The sequence below is a fragment of the Pseudorca crassidens genome, chromosome 11 (genome assembly GCF_039906515.1).
Source record: "Pseudorca crassidens isolate mPseCra1 chromosome 11, mPseCra1.hap1, whole genome shotgun sequence".
Taxonomy (NCBI): Eukaryota; Metazoa; Chordata; class Mammalia; order Artiodactyla; family Delphinidae; genus Pseudorca; species Pseudorca crassidens.
The window spans coordinates 95353873-95377602 of record NC_090306.1 but is presented as its reverse complement, the minus strand read 5'-3'; the positions used below and the strand labels follow the sequence as shown (position 1 = coordinate 95377602).

At 55.6% G+C, this 23730-nt stretch overlaps 2 protein-coding genes across 5 annotated transcripts; one reads left to right on the top strand and one right to left on the bottom strand.

The window, feature by feature from the left end:
- Window positions 1–5359: 5359 nt before the first annotated feature.
- MPST (mercaptopyruvate sulfurtransferase) lies at window positions 5360–12689 on the bottom strand. Of its 2 annotated transcripts, none has more exons than XM_067697949.1 (3): window positions 12535–12689; window positions 8168–8789; window positions 5360–5938 (listed from the first exon to the last, which is right to left on the bottom strand). In XM_067697949.1, exons 2-3 carry the CDS (start codon window positions 8760–8762, stop codon window positions 5640–5642), a joined length of 894 nt encoding a protein of 297 aa, XP_067554050.1. In that variant the 5' UTR covers window positions 8763–8789; window positions 12535–12689; the 3' UTR covers window positions 5360–5639. The 2 variants fall into 2 exon arrangements, with proteins under 2 accessions (XP_067554050.1, XP_067554049.1); XM_067697948.1 differs by having other exon boundaries at window positions 12439–12584.
- TST (thiosulfate sulfurtransferase) lies at window positions 12281–20464 on the top strand. 3 transcript variants are annotated; one of them, XM_067697953.1, is made up of 3 exons: window positions 12281–12413; window positions 13568–14183; window positions 19995–20464. In XM_067697953.1, the coding sequence occupies exons 2-3, from the start codon at window positions 13589–13591 to the stop codon at window positions 20291–20293; spliced, it is 894 nt and encodes a 297-aa protein (XP_067554054.1). In that variant the 5' UTR covers window positions 12281–12413; window positions 13568–13588; the 3' UTR covers window positions 20294–20464. The 3 variants fall into 3 exon arrangements, with proteins under 3 accessions (XP_067554054.1, XP_067554052.1, XP_067554051.1); XM_067697951.1 differs by lacking the exon at window positions 12281–12413 and adding an exon at window positions 12877–12913; XM_067697950.1 differs by lacking the exon at window positions 12281–12413 and adding an exon at window positions 12927–13130.
- Window positions 20465–23730: the final 3266 nt, after the last annotated feature.

Sequence of the window (23730 nt, the reverse complement as noted above, 5' to 3'; positions counted from 1 at the left end):
TGGAGGCTGACAGGGGAAGAAGGTGAGAACAAAGAGTGGACAGGAACCAGCCTCCCTAGGGGGCTGCACCATTGCACTGGCTCCCAGAAGCCTCCCTGGTACCCAGCTCACCTAGGAACTTCTGGAAGCCCCTCCCACCTCATTCTGGGCCACAAAATTCTGCAGTTTATCACATGCTTGCGCCTAATTATTGTGCATGGTTTTTAGCACTCAGTGATTGCCTCCATCCTTGCATTCTTCTCTACCAACTGCTACTATGTTCTTTAAAGAGAGGCAGTACATCTTTAAAAAAATATATTTATTTGGCTGTGCCGGGTCTTAGTTACAGCACGCAAGATCCTCTTTGTGGTCTGCAGGATATTTAGTTGCGGCATGAGGGCTCTTAGTTGTGGCATGCAGGATCTAGTCCCCCGACCAGGGATCAAACCTGGCCCCCCTGCATTGGGAGCACGGAGTCTTAACCACTGGATTTATTTGGCTGTGCCGGGTCTTAGTTACAGCACACAAGATCTTCATTGTGGTCTGTGGGATCTTTAGTTGCGGCATGAGGGCTCTTAGTTGTGGCATGCAGGATCTAGTCCCCTGACCAGGGATCGAACCTGGTCCCCCTGCATTGGGAGCACGGAGTCTTAACCACTGGACCGCCAGGGAAGTACATCTTTTATAGAGTCCTGGAGAAACGTATCAGAGTGACATGTAGCCTGGCAAGCCAGTTAGGCTCTGGTTCCATTATTCCTCGCCTGTGAGCAGAGGTGTGAGCATGTGTGCATGTGTGAGTGTGCTTGTACGGGGCTTCTGAAACTCCCCACCCAGACAGAACCCCCACTCCCGCATCTAGGACCCCCTCCCCAGTTCTGTCTCACAATGATGAAATCATTCCATCCAGAATTCCAATCCCAGCCCTACCCTTCCTGGGATCTCAAGTCACCTGACCTCTCTAAGCCACCATCTTCCTTACCTGTAAAATAGGGGATATAATAACACCCATTTCTCAGGGTTGTTGGATTAAGTGGGTACAGAACACTTAGCATCCTCCCTGGACGTGGAAAGTGCTAGGTAAAGAGGGATTATTAGGGTCTTTCTTAGCCTGGCCGGGATATTTATGTATATGTCAAACAGGGACTTCCCTGGAGGTCCAGTGGTTAAGAATCTGTGCTTCCACTGCAGGGGGCACAGGGAACTAAGATCCCACATGCCATGCAGCGAGGTCAAAATATAAATAAATGAATATGTATACGTCAAACATCTGTGAAGCCCTGACCTGTCACTGTGCTGGGCCAGGAAGAGAACCATGAATAAAATATGTTACTCTCAAGGCGTCTAGGCCAGCACAGGGAGGCAGGAGCGACCTGAGGACAGAATCTTAGCAATGAATAATGCATGTATGTAGGGCTTACTGTTCAGGCTCTGTTCTCAGTGCTTGTATGAATCTGATCCTGTAAGGTGGGTACTGGATTATTCCATTACAGATAAGGAAATCAAAGCACACTCACAGCCAGGGAGCTGGAGGTCCAGATCCCTCCAGAGGCTGTGCTTTGAACCCTATCCCCTGCTGCTTCTCTGCATGGAGTGAGGCGGAATGGTCCAGGGGATTCAGAAAGGGGCTACTGGCCTGTGCAGAGCTGCTTCTCAGACCCAGAACAACCGGCTCCACCCTCTCCTGTTCCATTTCATCTCTGATACCCCTCGCCACACCTGCCATGGTCTGTCTGTCCGCTCCCCTCCACTAGGACAATTCCCCCCTCAGAGTCTGTCCTTATCCTCCATGCCCCAGATCCTGGTACAGGGCCTGTCCCTGTGGGTGTGTGCTGGAATTAACAATTGGACAGGTTGCATCTATGTGTCTTGGGCACGGGGCCGGGGGGCGGGGTGGCGGTGACTCGGACCAAGGCAGTGGGAATAGAGGTGGAAATCACGGGCCTGGGTGTTGACTGGCTGTGGGGAAGGGAGACCAAATCTGGAGAACTGGCTGCCGGGTCTGGGCACAGGTGACCCCTGTGTGGTGGCCATGCACACTGAGACAGGGGACATGGATAGAGGACCAGGGTGAGGGGCCCAGCAGGCTGCTGGAAGCCCTGGTTCAACACAGCGGTTTAAGGCCTAGAATAGGGGGCATTATACCAGGGGAGTGGGCCCACCTAGAAGCAGGTGGAGACTCTGCAGAACACAGATAGTAACTGGGAAGGACAGTTGGCAAGGAGGATGTGGAGTTGCAAGGATTCGAGGACTGGAAAGTCACAGCAATGGGGGCCATTTAGCTTAGGGGCAAACTGCGGCCACAATAAAGTGACGAAACAGAGCTACAGAGAGTTCGGGTAACCTCAGTACACTGTGTCCCACCCTCTGTTAAATTTGGGGGTGCTTAAAATTATAAAGCTTCAGTTAACCTGAAAATTTCATCTTCTCCCGAATGACTCATTCTCCATGTGTTAAGGATAATAAGCTCCGTGCTGCTTATATAATGACTAGCTGGGGTTATTTCCAGTAGGAATGACCTACAATAGAAAACGCCTTAGAGCTTTCCCTTATCTGACATCACACCCACCCTGGGTGTGACAGGGCAGTTTGCTCCCATTTTCCAGATGAGATGACTGAGGCCCCGACTGGAAGGAGGCCTTGAGCAGTGCCAGGACAAAATAAGTGCATTGCTCTGTTGTTCAGCCCACTGTGTGGGGTGGGGGCTCCTTCGGGCCGTGATCCCTGGAGGCAGCGAGCCAGGGAGTGGACACAATCCAGTGCAGCTGGTGAGACAAGGCTGGCAATCTTCTGTTCCTGACACCGAGGGGGTGCTCAGCAAATATTTGCCAAGTAGACAAAAATTTCATCATCCCCGTTGTCCGATGTTGCAAGTTCCTGCCTGGAACACATGGGGCGGGTGGGACAGGTGCTGGCAGAGGCCTGGACTCTGCAGGGAGTGGTTAAATAATTATTTTGGGAGTTCAGACATGCAGGAGGCAGGGCAGGGCTCAGGGTGGCCCTGGGTCTCTCCTAGCCAACTCCTGCAAAGTTAAGCCAAGCACAGCTCCGAGAAACCTAGAAAGGCACGTCTCCATCTCCCTTCTCCCGCTTCTGAACCTGTCCAGATCCATGGAGAACCTTCCCAGGAGGAAAAAGCCCCAGCTCAAATCAGCTGGGGTTCCTTGCTAGAGGGGTAGGGATGGTGGGTCTGGGGAGCGGGGTGGGAGCCTAACCAAATCTCCTTGCTTCAATCTCATGACTCAGCTCAAGGTGTCTCCTTGTGGAGGCTGGGAGACACCTGGCCACCTTCCATGAGCTTGCCATGTGTGTTTCCAAACCCTGAGTTCCACTCCCTTCTCCCTTTGATACTGAAATTGGGAAAACCAACTCAGGTTTTCCTAACCCACTGGAGAGGCTCCTACCCTGAGAATTCGAACTCCAGTTAGGCTCCTCTCTCAAAATAGCTGTGTGCCCTTAGGCAATCACTCAACATCTCTGAGTCTGTTGTAAAATAGATCGTTTCACGATTTCTCTCTAAAAATATACCACGGGCCAGTTTCTCCTTCCTGGCTGGGAGGCTTTTCCAGGGCAGGGACGCAATTCTCATACTCACGTTCCCTGCCCTGCCCTCCGCCCCCAGCCCCCCCCCACAATGCTGGAGGTACAGGAGGCACTGAACATGCTGAATAAGTAAAAGCCCTTTAAAAAAGAACAAGAACACTTGATACTGACTCTGTGCCTGCCACCAAGCTAAACAGTTTCTATGGATTCTCTCACTGAACCCCCATATTGCTCAAGGAAGGTACGATTACTCCCATTTTAAAGATGGAGAAACTGAGGCTCAGAGGCTCAGCCATGTGTCCAAAGTCAGGCAGCCATGCGTGGGGCAACAGAGCCAGAAGCCAGATCAGAGCCTCACGTGTGTTTGCTGACAGACCAAGCTCCTTGAAGAGGCAGAGACATTTCCAGCAGAGAAGATGAGGTCTGTCTGAAACCAGTGTGAAAGGAAGGAAGTTTCTAAACTGTTAAATTCAGCCCCCAGGGGAAGGGGTTTATGATGGGCAGACAAGAGTCCCCTCCACGTGGGGATCCCTGTCTACAATGGTCCCGACTGCTGTGGTCAAGTGTGGCCACTGCTCCTACAGCATTGGTGCTTAACGGGGGGGGGGGTGAGTTTTGCTTCTCGGGGGATATCTGGTCATATCTGGAGACATTTTTAGTTCTCACAACTGGTTGGTGCTGCTGGCATCTAGTGGGTAGAGGCCAGAAACGCTGCTAAACATCCTCCAATGCACAGAACAGTACCTACAACAACAAAGAATGATCCAGTCCAAAGATCAGTCATCCTGAGTTTGAGAAACCCTGAGCTGGAAAGATGGGACTCAGCACGGGGCTCCTGGCCAAGTCCTTGTCTGAAATCCCTTCTTCTGAAGTATGTATTGTTCCCATTTTATAGATTAGAAAGCTGAGGCTCAGAGAGGTGGGGGACAGGATTCTGTCCTGTTGGTCCCCCACAGATCCTGTGGTCTTGGGAGACACAACTCAGCCTCAGAGGAAATGTGTTGGGGACTGTAGGTGAGAAAGAGTAAATTCTGAGAAATCTGGGTCTGGTTCCAGCTCTGCTGTGAACCCATCAAGTGACCTTGGGTAAGTCACTGCCCCCTCTGGTTTTTTTTCCTTCTAGGGTTCCCCCCAGTGCTGGCTGACACCTGGCCCTTTGCTACCAAGAGGGGCCCCGGGAGCTGGAACATGGGGAGGGGTAACCCAGAACCCAGGTTCTGACAGGGGGAGCCTGGGGCCTTCTCAGACACCCATGTCTACCTCTGCACAAAGACAAATGCAGAGGGAGAACAGAGCCCCTACTGGGGAAGCCTTGGGGGAAGGGTTCTCCTTGAGCAGAAAGGATCAAACCCCCAGACGGCCCACCCCCGTGGAGCTCCCAGAGCTTAGCTTCCAAGTGTGACTCTCAGAGTCGAGAGCTAGGTTCTCCTCCGATTTGGCTAAACTCTGCCCTTCTCCGGAACATCCTGGCTGGGCTGACAAGTACTCCACAGCGTGGGACAGCTTCCCGTTAAGTTCTGGAACCATCTCTGTCTTGAAATGAGATGTATGGCTTACCTGCAGGGGGTGTTTGGGTGTGATTCCAGACAGAGCACAGCAGATGCACCTTAAATAGCCCAGAAGCCAGAAGGGAGACCCCAGCCATAGAAGTAGAAATAGAAGACAGTTCGCTGGGAGACATTCAGTCACAGGACTGGAAGGGCTCTGGGACCCCAGCACCGCTCAGAAGGCAGGGACAGCGTCCTCAAGACCCTCCGGCTCCACGAAGCTCCCTTGCTGGGCATGTTGGAACCACTGGCCAAAGAGCCGAGGAAAGCTGAGGCAGCCTCAGTTAGAAGGATTTAGAACTTGACTGTTTTATTTCCTCAATAGAGGGGAGGTGGGGCTCCAGCTCAGCATCACGTGGGCAGCTCCCCTCCCCCTGTTCCCGCCACCACCTTCTCTGCTGCCTCCACTGAGAGCCCACGAGGCAGCGGAATTGCTGGCCTCTGGGATGTCACCCTATGCACCAGCTGGGTTGGAGGAAGAAACCCTATACTGGTCAAAGCAGAGTCAGAACCACCAGGCTGGGCACTGCTGGTGGCTGGGTGTCACCCGAGCTTCCTGTGTCCCGCCAAGCCTCAGTGGGTCTTCCCCCGGCCCTCGGAGATGACATCCTCGGGCTGGGCGCGCATGTACCACTCCACCCAGGAGCCGTCATAGAGGGGCACATCGGGCTTGCCGCAGAGGTAGGCCCCCAGTGCCACATGACAGGCTGTGACGCCGGAGCCGCACGTGGCCACCAGGGGCTGGGACAGGTCCACCTTCTTGTCCTGGAAGAGGCGGCGGATCTCCTCGGGGCTCTTCTCCAAGCCCTCCTTGGTCATGAATTCCGTGAAGGGGATGTTGATAGTGCCAGGGATGTGGCCGGGTTCGATGCCTGCAGCGGGAGAGCGAGATGCAGGGAACAAATACAAGGGCAGTATGAATGGCCCCTGCAGTACTGAGAGCCTTCCATGCGGCCGCGGCACTAAACCCTCTGTAAGCATCGTCTCATGCAGTCCTCACAGCCAGGAAGCCTGGGCACTGTTTATAGGAATCCCCGTTCTACAGGCGGAGATGCTGACGTTCGCAACTGTCCAAAGTCACGCATCTAGCAGACTGCTGCCTGGAACTTGAACCCAGGCCTCAGCTCCGAACCCAGGGTGGCTACTGTCAGAGGAGGGCTGTCCCCATACCTCGAACCCCACCAAGCAAGGGAACCTCCCTGCCGGACGGATGTGGCAAATTAGAGGCGCGCTTGGCCAGGTCTGAGGCTGTGGAGTGGGGACGATGGGGACGGTGATATTCGCCACTGATTCAGATGGAGCCTGTACACAAGTCAGCTCAGCCACCCTGACAACAGGTCTGCTGGCTGTTTACTGTTAGCTCCCGTTTTACGAATGAGCAAGCCTGCTTGAGGTAAGCGTTAAGCACCCCTGTAAAGAGCCAGAGCCAGGGAAGCACATGTTAATTTTATCACTTCCCGTTTCTTGAGCGCATCCTGTGTGTGCAAACACGGAACTAAGTGCTTTACACACTTGCTCTCATTTGACCCTCACTTCATCCTTTAAGCTCTGTGCTCTGCCCTGACTTTGACATGCAGAAGCTGCAGTTCCGAGATTAGGTGACCTGCCAGACGTCACACAGCCGCTGCGACCTGGGGCAGGGTTCTGAAGCCAGGTCTGGCTCTGGTTCACTGCCCTATGTTGCTCCACCCCCCCCAGCCCCATCCCCACCCAGGGGGCTGAGCTGAAGTGCCCCACAGGTTCAAGGCGGCATCCCTTAGGCTGAACCGTCGTGAACTGCCACCGATGTAGGTTCTAAAATGGTTGGCTGGCATAGCACGGGGAGATCAGCTCGGTGCTTTGTGACCGCCTGGAGGGGTGGGATAGGGAGGGTGGGAGGGAGGGAGATGCAAGAGGGAAGAGATATGGGGATATAGGTATACGTATAGCTGATTCACTTTGTTATAAAGCAGAAACTAACACACCATTGTAAAGCAATTATACTCCAATAAAGATGTTAAAAAATAAAAAATGGTTGGCTATCAGCCGTTTCCTGCAGTTTGACCTTATGTCAACAGCTCTGCAGGGTTGCGTGTAGCAGGGACCTTGTGAATTCACCAGATCTCTCTGGGTTATCGACTCCGTCCAGCTACCGGGTTAGTCTTCAGGATGCGCTGGGAGCATGGTGGCCCTCAGGTCACCCCAGACGGTGCCAGGACAGGGTGAACCCAAGCTACTCTAGAAACAAAGCAGAAGCTCCATCCGACCCCGACGCAGGGGAGTGGGGGATGCCCTTCAGGGAGAGCTTCCCAGAGGAGACGGCAACATCCTCGCACCCGCCTCGAAGCAGACACGAGACAAACGGCTGGGGGATTACTGGCTGTTCACTGCAGGTAAAGGTACTGGAGTTCAGTGCCTGGCTGCTTCCTGAGATCTGGGGCAAGGCAGCCATTCGAAGGTTCCATTTCCCCTTCGGTATGATAACAGTACCCGTCTAAAAAGCTCACACCAAAGGGGCCACTGACCCACCTGCGTGGTGGGGACCCCTCCCCACCTCTGCTCCTTGCCCGGGGAACCCAGCCCATGGGCAGAAGGCCCTGCCCCAACCCAGGCGGGCAGCCACACTCTATTCAGTTTCCGCTCCAACCTGGGGCAGCTACCTCTCTCTCTACTTAGCGCCCCTCTATCCTGCCCTCTGCAAGGCTCTGGTCCCTCTGAGGGCCTTTCACTCTCCACCCCAGACTCCACTTCCCCGGCTTCATCCTCCTCAGAGATGGTCCTACACCTGGTCAAGCCCCCTCTCTTTGGGGCTCTTCCTCAACTGGGCCTGCCCACCCCTCCTATTTGGCAGTGACCCCTATATCCATAGTACTGGGGTGGGGCTGTTTGGGTTCTCACACTTATACTGGGCCCCCTGGGTTCCCAACTAGTTTGGGGTGGAGGTGGGACAAGTATTATTGCCCGTACTTTAGAATAACGCCAGTGAGGCGACTAGAAAGCAATTCTCGGCCCCCACCCCACACTGTGGCCTTTAAAGGCAAGGGCGAGGCGAGGGCAGTGCTCAGGATGCGCCTGACCCCGAACCCCAGGGACCTCCCGGGCCCCTTGCACATCGGGGTTACCTTCTCGGGGCTCGGGCTCGGTGCCCCGGAAGCGGCCAGCGGCGCGGGCGTCCACCACCTGGAAGCGCCGGGATTCGAGGTTCTCCTTGATGTCCTCGTACGTCTTGACGTAGGCGGGGTCCAGCACCGCGTGGAACTCTGAGGGCTCTGGGCGGCTCTTGCCTGCACTCAGCGGGAGGCCCTGGCGCAACCAGTTGCGGAGGCCGCCGTCGAGAAGCGACACGGTGCGGTGGCCGAAGGCGCGGAACATCCACCAGACACGCGGCGCCGAGTAGAGGCCCTGATCGCTGGCGTCGTAGACCACGACGTGGGTAGAGGCGCTCACGCCCAGGCGGCCCGCGTACTCGGCAAAGTGCGCAGCCCTGGGCAGCATGTGGTCGTAGGGCGACGTGCGGTCGCTGCACTGGTCGATGTCAAAGAAGGCGGAGCCCGGGATGTGTCGCTCCTCGAACTCGCGGTGCGCGTCGCGGCCCAGCTTGGGCAGGTACCAGGAGGCGTCGAGCAGCTGCAGGGGCTGCCCGGCCCGCGGGGCCCGGAGCGCTTCGGCCACCCACTGCGCCGACACGAGCGCGCGGAAGAGCTGCTGCGAGGCCATGGCGGCGGCGACACCGGGGCTGCAGGTCTGGCCGACAAGGAGGATGTCAGGAGGGAATCGAGGAAGAGGCCGGCCGGGCCGGGGGTGGGAAACGCCTGTGTCGTTGGGACTGGGGCGGGGCTGTGGCCAGGGCCGGAAGGGGCGGTGGAGCCCAGGGAGGTCAGAGTCCAGGGAATGCGGAAAACCAGCGGTGGTGGACCCGGAAGCAGACGTCGGTCACCGGGACCTCCTCTGTTTTCCTGCCTAGCCTTGTATATATACACAGAGCAGTGACCGAATGAACGTGACCCCTTGGCGGGGGCCCTCACCGGTGCTTGCTGCAGGGTGGGTAGGGAGAGGGCCCAAGCAGGGGAAGGCCCCACTGGCACTTTAAGGCAAGTAGGGGCAAAGTCCCTCCCTAAGACGTAGCTCAGCTTTGCTTGCAATCAACCAAGGTCCCTGGTGGAATTCACTCATTCATCAATCATTTATATAAGCAGCCTCAGAGGAATAGCAGCTGGAATTGCCTGAGTCCTCCCTATGTGCCCTTTAATTCTCACACCTTACACCACTGCAGGACACAGGGGAGGCTCTCAATTATCTGCTGCATGAGTAGCCTCAAGAAGGTTGCTTTTCTCCTCACTGTTTCACAGAGGGGACACTGGAGTTCACAGAAGTGCACTAACTTGACCAAGGTCAACAGCTAAGAAGTAGTGGTGGTGCCAGGCTTCACACCAGGCAGTCCAGCAAGGTCAGATTTTGCCCCTGGAGTTTCCTCTCTGGAAATAGTGACTTAGGGCCTCACTCCCTCCCCGCTCCTCCTCTCCCTTGCGGGCCAGTAGCGCAGAGTACAGCAGTTCACCAGCGCACCATGACAAGTCAACTCACGGCCTTCCAGGGCAGAGGTGCTCCAGAGATGCCCCAAACGTGCAAAGCGCCTAGGCAAGCACCTCCCCCCACCCCCCACCCCGCCCACCGTCTGCCCTGTCCAGTAGGTGCCTTTGGGCAGGGTAGAGAAAGGTGCCCCTTCAGCCAGGCAGAGGCACAGCCTCACCAGGGCATGGGGCTGGATGAGTGGAGTGTGAGCTGCAGGTCAGCTCCACTCAACCCCCAGCCATGCACCCCCTGTGCAGGGCGCAACCTTGCATTCGTACCGGGCAGCCCTGGCGCCAAGGGGAAGGGGGTGGGTAGAGAACGGAGCGTGTTGCCGAGTGCCCCTGCGGGCCATATACTAATGAGCACCACAGCCTTCAGTAGTGACTGTGGGGTTGCCTGTTTCTGAATAAGACCACTGGTGGCTAGAGATATGCCTTGCCCTCGGTCACAGATCTGGTCAGGGGCAGCCTCAGGATTTGCAACCAGGTTGCAACTTCTCAGGCTAGACTTCTTCCCCAGCCCCAGGTCAATGACGACCAGGGCCTAAGGAGTCCACGGCGGATTACCTGGTGCCCAGCGCCCTCCTGCAGTCTCGCTGCAGCCTGGCTTTTGGGAACCATGTTTTCCACGTGGCCAGGCCCTATGCTGGACACTAAGAAACTCTTGACTTTGTCCGGCCCTGGGAGTTAAGGCAGCCACAGGCCTGCTCAAGAGACAACATAATTGCAGAATTTCTGGAATTCAGTGGGAGCACAGGGGGGCCGCTAGCTCAGCCTGGGGTGGGAAGGCGGGGGAAGGTGGGAGGAGGGGAAGTCCAAACTGATTTGCTGCAGTCAAACTGGAAACCACAGTTTGACCTTCAGGGTGAGGCTGCCGAAGAGGCTTTGGCTAAGGGGCGATCTCAGTGCAGTGCCTGTGGATTCCGCCGCAGCTAGATAATTTTGGGGGATACAGCGGGCCCCTACTTGAAGACCCCATTGTGAACCACAGCGGCCCCTGCCCCCTCCCCATTCTTGGGGCTCCTTGCTGTTTTCCCCGAGGATCCATTTAGAGTGGAAAGAACCCTGATTTTGGAGCCAGAGCCCCTCCAAATCAGTGCAAATCCACTCCCCTGCTTAACTAGGAGTGTGAAAGCGGGCATGTGAGGGTCCTTGCGCCATTTCCATTTCTTATAGTGGAGCTTCCAACCTTCACCTCTTACAGTGAGGGTTAAATAATGAACGTTGAGGCGCCACCATAATGCCCTGCATATGGCTGGTTTTAATCATCATTAAAAACAGCTTCGGGCTTCCCTGGTGGCACAGTGGTCGAGAGTCCGCCTGCCGATGCAGGGGACACGGGTTCATGCCCCGGTCCGGGAAGATCCCACATGCCGCGGAGCGGCTCGGCCCGTGAGCCATGGCCGCTGAGCCTGCGCGTCCCGAGCCTGTGCTCCGCAATGGGAGAGGCCACAACAGTGAGAGGCCCGTGTACCGCAAAAAAAAAATCCCATTATTTCTTCAAAGTTACTTCATAGGTGGCTCATCCTGCCACACAGACACACAGACACACACACACACACACACACACAAACACACACACACACACACTGCCCCCTATGCTGGATTGGCAGTTCTCAGAAAGGACCGTGGGAGGTAGAGGAGGTTCCGGAAGAGCAGGCTGTGTGTGTCACTGAAGGGTGTGGACCAGGTCCCCAGGCCCTGCTCCGGGAGTCGAGGACCCCAAGACAAGCAGGACAGCCCCAGGCCCGTCTCCAGAGTGTACACAACTGTGCTAGGGGAAGGGTGAGTCCCAGGCTGCCATCTGGGGTGGGCCCTGGAATAAGAGGGCTCCAGTCAGACTGGGCATTCTGCAAGGCCTTCCCCAGTCTCGCCCTTCCTGGCACCCTCTCTCCCTTCACTGCAAAGCACAGAGCTCAGAGGACTCCCTGGGTGAATGCTTATCAAAGTATGAATGTTTGCAACTTTCGGTGAGAATATAATTGTTTCAGAATAAAAAGCATTTTTTAAAGGGGGATGAGAAGAGCATTCCAGGCATGTATAACAGCATATGTAAGAGCTGAGTAGGGGCAGTGGTGTCCCCGCCAGCTCGCAAGAACCAGTTGTTAGATTTGCAGGAATTAGGCCAACTGGCTGTTAAACACAGCCACCGTTAAAAACTAAATTATATACATTCACAATGAAATAGGTTAAATTAAGGACAAAGGCAGTGTTTTAAAAGTACGTGGCTTCAGGGATGAGCAAGGTAAACAAAAAAGGTAGCCCCTGCCGGGTGGGTTTCCCATCGGGTTTAACAAGCAGCCTGGCCTCACCGCCACCGCGGGCCGCTAGGCAACTCGCTGGGCCTCTCTCTCTGGTCTTTAAATAAGTTTCTGGCCTACTCCGCAGGCTTGTTGTAGGAAGTAAGCGACACCCGTGGGAGTACCCAGTAAAGTGCTCGCCAAGCAGGCCTTGACAAATGTTAGCTCCGTTTCACTCTAGCAAGTTCTTTGCCAGTTTGTCCTCCTGGAGCCTCTGGGTCAGCTGGCCTCCCTGGCTTCTCCGTCAGGCTTTATTAGTCCTCCTCCGTCCTACCCTCTCCGCTAGCACCAGGTGATCCCGCCCCCCCCGTCCCCCTCCCCCTGCCACTCACCCCGACCCCACCCTGCGGGCCGCCCCCAGCTGCCGCGGACAGCCGTCGTTAGAGTGAAGCCAGGGGCGTGCCTTCCCTCCGAGACTGCGGCCCCCTGCTCCGCTCAGGCCCCACGGGGGAGCCCTGAGCCGCGCACCCGGACGATCGACCTCCCCCTAAAGAAAGGCAAGCGCAGCGCCGCAGCAGTTACCCCAGTCTCGGGCTCCCGGCTTCCGGGTTCGGCCATGGCCCAGCGCAGAGGGCCCCCTCCCCGCGCTCTCAGCTGTCCCCCGCTCCCGCCACCAACCTGCGGCCGGCCAAAGGGAGGAGACTCCGGCACAGCCCACCCCGAGGCCACTCGGAACCCTCAGCTGCCGGCGCCTTCCACTGGCCAGGCCGTGGGGGGGGGGGGTGCCCGCGCCGCCCAGCCCCGCTCCGCACCGCCCCCGCGCCGCCCGGCGCCCCCGGCGCATCCTCGGGGGTCCGAGAGGCGGCACGAGCCCGGGGGGTGGCCGGGGGCGGGCGCGGCGCGGCGTCGGGGGCGCGGGGCAGGGAGGGCGGCGCGCGATCCACCCCCAGGCGGCGGCGCGATGGTGTGGGCCGGCCGGGGAGTTGCGGGCTCAGGGTTTGAACCTGCCAACTTCTCCAGCCCGCAGGGGTGAGCGCCGGGGCGGCGGCAAGGGCGAGTGAGTGCGGCGGCGTGGGGCGGAGGCAGGCGCCCGGGCCGCTCGGGATTGGGCCGCCGACCGGACCACCTGCCACCCAGGGGAGGGTCCCGGTGGCGAGAGCGGGGTGGGGTGCCCCGGGAACCCTGGACCCAACTGGGGCAGAGGGCACTGGACCGGGCCGGACTCAGGCATTCAGGAGGCGGGCGAGCCCAGGTTGCTGAGAGGCCGCAGGAAGGTTTGCTAGACGAGAGGCGGGGGCGAGGGCGAGGGCGTGTGCGAACCCTTCCCCATGCGCCCACTCCCCTACCCTACCAGGAAAGGAGGCTCTAAGCCCAAGATGCCTTCTTCCCCCATCTTGGACATCTTTTCGCCGCACTCTCTGGCAGGATCCTGAGGGCGAGTATTGTAGCTTCTGGGGCCAGACACCCTCCCCGCCAACTCGTCCATCTGGAGCCCGCTTGCCCCAGCCCCTTCTGCGCGGGAGGGGTAGCAGAGAGCGGCGGAAGCAGGCTTTCCTTAGGGAATCTGCAAACCTAACCCCACTGCCTGATTGCTGTAAACACGACACCCGTGGGGGAGTGCAGTGGGCAAAAAGCTCCTCCTCCCAGGCCCCACCCCACTGAACCCACAGTCCTCATTGCCGGTCTCTTTCCTGGTTCCCACCCGCGCCAGGTGATACGGAGAGCTGAAACCATGGTTCAGCAGGTGCTGTACCGGGCGCTGGTCTCCACCAAGTGGCTGGCGGAGTCCGTCCGGGCTGGCAGGCTGGGCCCTGGCCTTCGAGTGCTGGACGCCTCCTGGTACTCGCCGGGCACCCGCGAGGCCCGCAAGGAATACCTAGAGCGCCATGTGCCCGGCGCCTCCTTCTTTGACATAGAGGAGTGCCGGGACAGAGCGTCGCCCTACGAGATGATGCTGCCCAGCAAGGCGGGCTTCGCCGACTACGTGGGCAGCCTGGGCATCAGCAACGACACGCACGTGGTGGTGTACGATGGTGACGACTTGGGCAGCTTCTATGCACCGCGGGTCTGGTGGATGTTCCGCGTGTTTGGCCACCGCACCGTATCCGTGCTCAATGGTGGCTTCCGGAACTGGCTGAAGGAGGGCCACCCGGTGACATCTGAGCCCTCACGCCCAGAGCCAGCTGTCTTCAAAGCCACACTGGACCGCTCCCTGCTCAAGACCTACGAGCAGGTGCTGGAGAACCTCGAATCGAAGAGGTTCCAGCTGGTGGATTCACGGGCCCAAGGGCGGTACCTGGGCACGCAGCCGGAGCCAGATGCAGTAGGTAGGTGTCCCCGTGGTGGGGATGGTCCCTGGGGAGCAATGCCCAATGGAGAGATGGGAAGTAGGATGTCTGAGACCCTCTCCAGGTTTTGCCCTCAGTACCCCCATGCGGGCCTCAGTCTTTCCATATGTAAAATGAGAGGGTAGAGTCCAACCTAAAGGCTTTTCAAGCTCTGATGCATGAGGACGTACACATGTGTTCCCATAGCCACATGCTAAGGCGCGACCTAGCATCTGTGTGGAGTGGCATCAGCAGAGGTGACTGATGACACATCCACCCACATCCATGCCCAGGCGCTAGCTCCACCACATGCCCAAAAGTGTCCGTGAGCCACACATGCGTCGCTGAACAGAAGCTTCCTCAGGACCTCTCTAGTTCTTCAGAAATTCTTAGAGACATGAACAATGCTTTTCCCCAGCACCCCATCCCTCCCTCCAGCTCTCCTGGACCCCCTGACCTTCCTTAAGTTACTTGCTCAGTTAAGTGGCAGTGTTGGGATTTGAACCCAGTGCTGCCTAGTTTCAAACCAGTGCTCTAAACCAGGATGCACCATCATTCTGTCCACTCCCCACCTCCCAGGGCCAGCAGGGAGCCCTTCCGCTAGGCATCTTTAGGGAGATGGCTCATGAGTTCTCTCGTTTGGACAAAGGGTGTGTGTGTGGGGAGAGGGTTCTACACTACTGGAGGTGGGGGGAGTCTCAGGAGAGGAAATGCTGAGTTCTAGCTAGAAACTCCTAACAGAGAGGACCACAGAAGTCTCGCCATCACCCCTTCTGGGCGCCCCCCAGCCCCTGCCTGGACACCGCTGGTGCCCAGGACCTCACTGCTCTCAGGGCCTCTCGGGGCCCAGGCTGGCTGATCCCTCAGGATGGCTGGAGGGGGCTGCGGCTCTGTCCTCAGTCAGGGCGCCTCTGTGGAATCCAACTGCTGTGCAACGTTTGGACTAACTTGTTGAAAAACCCCTTCCTTTCTGCGCCTCTGAGGAGAGAGCGCTGTGAAAGCTGCGTCGAACACTCTTAGAGCTGGAGGGCCTGAAAGGTCACCTCATCAGTCAGAAGAGAGGCTGTGGTGCACAGAGGAAGGAGGAGGTCAAGCCCACTTGGGTAGTTAGTGGAAAGCGCGGGGCTCTGCCCTTCCCATCGTGGCTTTCTCCGAGCCCCATGTTCTTCCTGCCCAGCTTGCTCTCTGAAGTTCTGGAGTTGAAGATTCAAGTTTGTTTAGCACCTTCCAGAGACTCCTGGCACGGAGCCCCTGCAGCCTCCTCCTGGCCTTGGTTCAAGGCACCTTCACTCCTTGGGACTTAAGCTGCCGCTGGAGGGAGGAGAGGTGGAATTGTTTCTCTAGCTGCTCGCCATCTTGCTCTGAAGCAGACAGAATAAGTAAAGGGAGAGTTTAGATATGCCAGATCCCATCTCCTTACTCCCATTTTAGAGATGAGGAAACTGAGGCTCAGAGAGGGGAAAAGCCTGCGGCTGCAGGTAAGACCTCCTGAAAACCCCGAATTCTAAAGTCCCTCCCCCTCTCCGTGGCCCGCTTCCTCCCTCCTCCAGTTCCCATCTGGAGACCAGGGAGCATGGACCCCAGTTTAAGCCCTGCTCCTCCTCTGTGCTGGGACCTCAATCAGCTAATTGCTTGGCCTCTTTGGGTTCCCTTATAAAGTGAAAAGAGTAATGCCAGCCCTACCCACCTGGCTGTGTATTTATTAAATGCAGCAGTGGCTGGAAAGGTATTTTGAGAAGGATGAGGACCTGTGCAAAGGCCGGGCTGCTTGGAAAACCTCCCGTACAAGACATTTGGGGAATATTAGGGCCCGTGAGGCTCTGCTGAGTTCACAGTCCCCTGCTTGTGGTGGGATCACAGAGGCACCCCGTGGGCTCAACTGTCCAGATGTAACATCCAGGGAAGTGTGGGTGTCCCTGGAAGGAAAGACCCCCAAGAGGAGCTGGAAACAGGGCCTTAGAAACCCGACAGCCACTTCCTGCCGGTTTCAGGCGAGTAACTTCCCCTCTGGCCTCAGTTTTGTGCCCCCAGTGCCTTCAGTCCTGTTTGTAAGGGGCAAAAGGTGAGAGTCAGACAGACCTGAGTTTACATCCTGGTGTGGCCTCGGGCAGTTCCCTCCACCTCTGAACCCTCCTCCTAATGAAAGGGACACCACTTACCTTGTAGGAGCCTTGGGGAAAGGGAGGGAACAGAGGTGGGAGTTGATCCAGCTCAGTGTCTTTATAAACTTATTCTCTTTTCCTCCCCACCGCCCACCCCAGGTGGGGGGTCCATGAGGGTGAAGAGGGAGGGTATTGACCCCCTAATGCGTACTATTATTTGCAGGACACTTTATATACGTTCTCCCCCGGGTACCTACAGCAGCCCGACAGGGGAGGCAGGCGGGGGTTCAAAGTGGTCCCACTTTGCAGGTGGGGAAAGGGAGCAGAAACTTCTCTGTCCAGACACAGAGGCCAAGACTTGACCCCAGTCGCAAGATCAAAGTGGTGTTATTTCCCAAGGCCACTGCTGTGTAAGCAAACACGGGGATGGGGTTGGAGGGTGGCGGGGAAAGGTCATAGCTTCCAGGTGTTGCTTCATGTTGCATCATGGGGTTGTATGGCTCCTGCCTGTGTCTCCTCCCAGGGATGGGGACTGGGGTGGGGGTCAGGGAGAGTGCTGAGCAGCTTCCCAGCCGCCAGGGTTGGGGGCTGCCCACTGGGGCTGCCTGCACTGGGTTCCTTAGTGTCTTTAGGACGAAAGCAAGAAAGAGCTACACAGGTTTTCCTGACCTTGAAAACCCATACCTGTCAGTGACCCGAGGGATGCTAGTTCACCAACTAGACCAGCATCTCCTTGCCCAAAGCTTGAACATCAAGTCCCAGACCTCTGAGCAGGCATCAGGAGAGGTCATCTCAGCCATTCCCCTGCTTCAGCCACTCTTTCCAGGAAGGCTCAGGCTTTGGGGTTGGGCACACCTGACTGCACATCACACCTGTGCTGTGTGTCATGGGGCAAGTTACCTCACCTCTCTGGGCCTGGGCCCCCCATTCGTGCCAGGAGGCTCATCTCTCTCCCCAGCTCAGTGAGGATTGAGGAAGATAAAGTTCTTGAGCTAGCCCACTGTCTGGTGCCCGAGGTTTTGAGCGTGGTGGCACGCCTGCTGGGGCCAGGGAGAGCCACAAGCCTGCAGCTGAAGGTGGACTTGGAACAGCAGCAGGAGCCCTTGTCCCTGGGCGCCAAGCGCCTTTCCCCTCGTTGGCTGTTGGCTGTTCTCCGAGGTTCTCTGGCCAAGTTCATCTCAGCCCTTCCCCCATGAAGGCGGCCAGTTCCTGCTCATTTAAATTCCTCAGACAGGTCCTGAGCCTTCCCTGGCAGAAAGGGAAGGCTCCCACCTCCCGATGCTGGCCCAGTGTGGGGGCTGGAGTCTGTAGAACGCCCTGCCCCCAACTTCTTTACTCAGAGTGGTGCCTTTTATTAATTAGAAGAAAACAATAAAACTGTTTCATCAGGGATGGGTGGAAAGAAACAAAACAGCGTTCAGGACTCAGCAAACACTTGTGTTCTTCAATGCACTTAAATCCAGCCCATGGCCTGGGTACTGAAACTTTTTCTTTTTGTGGTGGGATTTCAGTTCCCCGACCAAGGGTTGACCTGGGCCCCAGCAGTGAAAGCATGGAATCCTAATCACTAGGCCACCAGGGAACTCCTTGAAATATTTTAAAGTTGGGTTTCTTGGAAAAGAACACCTTTGAAGCCAACAGACCAGTTGCCCTTCATTGGTAGGGTCAGTACACACACATCTGATCTTAGATCAAAGTTTCCTGACAAAAAGTGAAATCACAACAGGAAGAAATCACTATAATTTTATAAGTCAGGGGACTTCCCTGGTGGCACAGTGGTTAAAAATCTGCCTGCCAATGCAGGGGACATGGGTTCGAGCCCTGGTCCAGGAAGATCCCACATGCTGCAGAGCAACTAAGCCCGTGTGCCACAACTACTGAGCCTGTGCTCTAGAGCCTGCGAGCCACAACTACTGACCCTGTGTGCCACAACTGCTGAAGCCCGCACGCCTAGAGCCCATACTCTGCAACAAAGGGAAGCCACTGCAATGAGAAGCCCGCTCATCGCAACGAAGAGTAGCCCCGCTTGCCGCAACTAGAGAAAGCCCGCGCGCAGCAACAAAGACCCAACGCAGGCAAAAAAAAGGAAAAAGTTAAAAAAAAAAAAGGGAAATCCTTTTTAAAAAAAATTTATAAGTCAGGACATCTAGTCAATCAAAGGAGCGCTTGATTCGCGCCAGCACATTTTGAATCGTCTTTGGCCTCGGGGTGAGGAGAATGGGACTTTGCTGGCATGATTGCTCACCTCCTGGGTGCCCACGGTCATTAGGGGTTTTCATCTGCAGAAGCTGACTTCCCAACAAGCCTGTGAGGAAGGTGGAGTTATCTCCCCATTTCAAAGGTGGGGAACCGAGGCTCAGACGTGCAGGACATGCCTGGCTGCACGCTGGTGCCCTGATTACCCCCGGTCAGGTCCTTTCCCTCCCACTGCTGCCCAGTCTGGTCCTGCCCTGCCCCACAGTCTGGGTTAAGTGGGGAATTTTGGAGGAAGTGGAGCCCAAAGAGACACCCCAACCTTCCTCGGGCCCCCCTCCCAGTGCCCAGTCTGCCAGGGTGTAGGGCGCTTGGGGACAAGGAGTGACCTAGGCCTTGGGTCTGCACGTAGCACCAGCTCTGGCCATGGCCCAGCCCCATTTGCCCCACATGCTGGCTATTCTGAAGGCAGATTTGGCAGGGGGCCTTCCTGGGTGCAGAGTAGGTTCTGGAATGGACCCTGGAGCTAGCCTAGCCCCCATTCTGCTTCCGTCAAAGCCTCTCAGGGCTGCTAGGAAGGTCCTGAAGGGACCACACTGCCCCCATTCTCACCTGTCCCCCGTCGTAGGTGGGGAAGTGGTAGAGAAGCAGCAGCATCTGAGGGTGGCTCGGCCAGCTGTAGTAAGTCTGTGCTTTACCCTATACAACAGCCCTTACACACGCAAACACTCATTCCCACTTTACCCACGGGGACACTGAGGCTCAGAGAGGTTATGTGACTTGCTTGAGGTCACCTTGCCAGTAAGTGGCAGAGCTGGGATTTGAACTTACGTCTAAAACCAAGTCACAGGCTCTTTCCACACTGTGTGCTTGACAGGAAAACCACGGGCCTCGGTGTAATCCTGGATCTGCCTTTGCCTCTCTGTGGCCTCAGGCTAGCCTTTCCACTTTGCCAAGCCTCGGTGTACTCATCTGTAAAATGGCGTGACATTATATTTAGTGAATTATGTGGTTATGTGTTTAACCTCTATCTTCCTTGCTAGACTAACCTCCCTGAGAGCCTGGGCTGTGTCTCCCCTTCACCACCGTGTTCTCAGCAATAGCCCATAGCATTTGCAGTCATCATCCCATTTGCTGTTCTCCACAACCCTATGAGATAGGTACGTACCACTGAGCCCATTTTACAGAAGAGAAAACTGAGGTTCAGAGAAGTGAAGCAATTTGCCCAAGGTAAAGGTTAGTAGATGGTAGAGCCAGGACTCCTCCCTGTCCTCTCAAGCAGGTAGAACATTCCTGCTTCAAGGCAGATTTTGGTGTGGGGGGGTGGTGTCATGAGCACTGGATGTAGGTAGCGCTGGAATAAATTGAGCTCTGAGAAGGGCAAAGATGTTATTTTTATTTGCAAAGCTCCCTCTCCTTATAGCCACGGTTGATTGTGACCTCCAGGCCCCACTTACCCCCATCCACTGTGTCGCTCCTAACCCTGTCCTTCCCTTTGTCCTCTACCCCTGCCCAGGACTGGACTCGGGCCACATCCGAGGCTCAGTCAACATGCCCTTCATGGACTTCCTGATGGAGGATGGCTTCGAGAAGAGCCCGGAGGAGCTCCGTGCCATGTTCGAGGCCAAGAAGGTGGACCTCGCAAAGCCCATCATCGCCACATGCCGAAAGGGTGTCACTGCCTGCCACATCGCCCTGGCCGCCTACCTCTGCGGCAAGCCCGATGTGGCCATCTATGACGGCTCCTGGTTCGAGTGGTTCCACCGGGCCCCCCCGGAGACCCGGGTGTCCCAGGGGAAAGGCGGGAAGGCGTGAGCAGTGGCCTCTCCTACCCTCGCCCACAACTCCTGCCAGTGGAGTGACCCCAGCGTGGCCCGCAGCTGGTCCATGCCTCATCGGCTAAGGAGATGAACAAGTTTTTAGAGTTAATGGGTAGAGCGCTCCTTTTCCCAACAACACTGGAATAAAACTGGCCTTTTCCGAGTAGCTGTGTGAGCCCGTTTCTCCCTTGGTTCCGTCCTTACCCCATGTTTCCTTCTCCTTCAGATTCCTTAGAATCCACCGAGGAAGGGAACCTCCACACCCACCCACACGCTGGGGACACTGCTTTATTACTTAGTTTTGGCAAAGGAAGCCGCCTGTTGCCGCCTGTCAGATGGAGCACGCTGGGACCTTTCCTGGAAGGGGTACCAGGAAGCCAGACAGAGTGAAACCTAGGTTAGCCGGTGCACCATCCCTTCCTGCTGTGGGTCCAGCCCTCTAGGAGGAGGGGGTGGGAGGGGAGACAGCTGGTCTTCACCTGAAATGAGTGTTCAAAGAGGTGTCCCACAGGCCCTGGGGCCTTTCAGAAGAGGTGATGCTCAGAGGCAACTCAGTGTTCCTTGCAGCACTATTTACAACAGCCAAGACACGGAAGCAGCCTAAATGCCCATCAGCAGAGGAATGGATAAAGAAGCTGTGGTGCATATACACAATGGAATATTACTCAGCCATGAAAAAGCATGAAATAATGCCATTTGCAGCAACATGGATGACCTGGAGTTTATCATACTAAGTGAAGTAAGTCAGACAAAGACAAATATCATATATCACTTATATATGGAATCTAAAATACGATACAAATGAACTTATTTACAAAATAGATACAAACTCACAGTCTTCGAAAACAAATTTATGGTTACCAGAGGGGGAAGGTGGCAGGGGGATAATTTAGGAGTTTGAGATTAATATATACACACTACTATGTATAAAATAGATAATCAACAAGGACCTACTGTATAGCCCAGGGAACTCTACTCAACATTCTGTAATAACCTATGTGGGAAAAGAATCTGAAAAAGAGTGGATATATGTATATGTATAACGGAATCACTTTGCTGTGCACCTGAAACTAACACATTGTAAATCAACTATACCCCAAAATAAAATAAAAATTCAATTTAAAAAAAAGACACAACATTGTAAATCAACTTATGCCAATAAAATTAAAAAAAAAAAAAAAAGAAGTAGGCCAAAGGAAGGTGGTCTCTACCTGGGGTGCCCTTCCTGGATCAGAATAAGACCCTTTGGGGAGCGATGGGGGGAGGGGCTGGAGAAGCAGCATCAGCCCCTGGGAGAAGGTCTTTGAGCTCTGGCAGCGGGAATCGGGAAGCTACAGGGAAGCAAGTAACCTGGTAGACTGGGACCTATGTGACTGCATTTGGAGTTTCCCGGAAACAGGCTGTCTAAACCCTCCTTTGGGGCTTCAAGATGATTCCAGGCCCCACCTAATGGGGATTCTCTGATCCCAGCTGTCCAGTCTTCCTGGGTTAAGTTTGGACAAGAGGAGTAGGGCCAGGGACCGAGGTTTTCAGTGATGGACCCCAGCCCCTAACCCAGCGCTGGGGCAATCAGGTGCTCTGTTACTGCTGCGGGTGTTGGGTTAGTGGCAGGGGGCTGAGGGCCCATGGGGTCTGCAGTGGAAGAGGGCTAGGGCAGTCTGGAACCCTCTTGCCTCCATGCCATCCTTCTCCTACCAGCTTTAGGTCCGTTATTGGAGCCTTTAGGGGCCAAAGAGCCAATCTCAGGGGATGAAGACTCTCCCCCCACCCCTTCCTCCTTCTCCAGTCCCAGAGCTCATTCCATCAACATGTTTACTGAGCACCTACTGTGAGGTGGGCACTGGTCCAGGTGCTGGTGACATGGTAGTGAACACAATCTCCCTCCTCATGTGTGCTTCACATCCTACCTGGGGGAAAGAACAAATGTACATATATATATATATATATATATACGGTATAAGATGGTGACACAAGTGCTGTGGGAAAAAAGAGTAATAAAGGGAATGGGGAGTGTGGGGTGGGTTACGATTTTTTGTTTTTAGAGGGTGGTCTGGGAAGGTGAGCGGAGTCCCAAAGGAGGTTGGAAAAGTAAGCCACATAGATATCTAGGGAAAGAAAGTTGAAGCAAAGCGAATGGTCAGTGCAAAGACCCTGAGTCAGGACTGGGCTTGGTGTGTTCAAGAAACAGAGGAGAGGGCTTCCCTGGTGGTGCAGTGGTTGAGAGTCTGCCTGCCGATGCAGGGGACACGGGTTCGTGCCCCGGTCCGGGAGGATCCCACATGCCGCGGAGCGGCTGGGCCCGTGAGCTATGGCTGCTGAGCCTGCGCGTCCGGAGCCTGTGCTCTGCAATGGGAGAGGCCACAACAGCGAGAGGCCCACGTACCACAAAAAAAAAAAAGAAAGAAACAGAGGAGACCAGCATGGCTGGGGCCAAGGGAGTGATCAGGAAAGGGGGAGGAGATGAGGTCAGAGAAGGGGGTGGACATCTATGGTAGGGCCTTGCAAATCAATGGAAGGACGACAGGTTTTACTCTGGTTGAGATGGGAAGCTACTGGAAGGTTTTGATTAGAGGGGTGACATGATCCAAGTAAGTTCTAACAAGATCACTTGGCTGCTGAGGTGGGAAAGAGACTTGGTGGATAGACTCTAGGGTTGTCTGCATAATCTCTGCCTCCTGATGTCCACCTCCTCTGCAATCCCCTCCCTTGAGTGTGGGTGGAAACCACAACTTGCTTTTAACCAACAAAATATAGCAATGGTGTGGGATGCTGTCTTATCTTGAGCTGCTATAACAGGACTGGCTGGTTTAAACCACAGAGGTTTATTTCTCACAGTTCTGGAGGCTAGAAGTCCAAAATCAAGGTGCCAGTGGATTTGGTTCCTGGTGAAAACTCTCTTCCTGGCTTCTCATTGATTGTGTCCTCACATGTTGGAGAGAGAGAGGGGAAGAGGGGGAGAGCAGTGCTCTGGTCCCTCTTTTCACTTCTTCTAAGGACAGCAATTCCATCATGGGGACCCCTCATGACCTCATCCAAACCTAATTACTTCCCAAAGACCCTACCTCCAAATACCATCACATTGGGAGTTAGGGCTGCAGCATATGAATTTGGGGGGGACACAAACGTTTAGTCTATAATAGTTGACACTTCTGTGATTACAGTACGTGAGATTATAATGCCCATCTTGTGCTGGGCATTTTCCTGTGCTGGCTTGGATGAAGTGAGTGACGTGTTGGAGGCCCACATAGCAAGGAACCGAGGATGGCCTCTGGCTGAGCCCCTCAGTCCAACAAACCATGAGTAACTGTGTCCTGCCAACAACCTCATGGTCTTGGAAGCAGATCCTTCCCCAGTCGAGCCTCAGAGGAGAGCACAGCCCCAGCCAACACCTTGACTGCAGCCTTCTGAGGCTCCAAAGCAGAGAAGCCAGTT

Coding starts and splice junctions, on each gene's coding strand:
- MPST (XM_067697948.1), bottom strand. CDS start 12,474: ATGGCCGAACCCGGAAGCCGGGAGCCCGAGACTGGG. Junction 8,790..12,438: donor GCCGGGAGCCCGAGACTGGG/GTAACTGCTGCG, acceptor CTTGTCGGCCAG/ACCTGCAGCCCCGGTGTCGC. Junction 5,939..8,167: donor CGAGCCCGAGCCCCGAGAAG/GTAACCCCGATG, acceptor CTCCCGCTGCAG/GCATCGAACCCGGCCACATC.
- TST (XM_067697953.1), top strand. CDS start 13,589: ATGGTTCAGCAGGTGCTGTACCGGGCGCTGGTCTCCACCAAGTGGCTG. Junction 14,184..19,994: donor GCCGGAGCCAGATGCAGTAG/GTAGGTGTCCCC, acceptor ACCCCTGCCCAG/GACTGGACTCGGGCCACATC.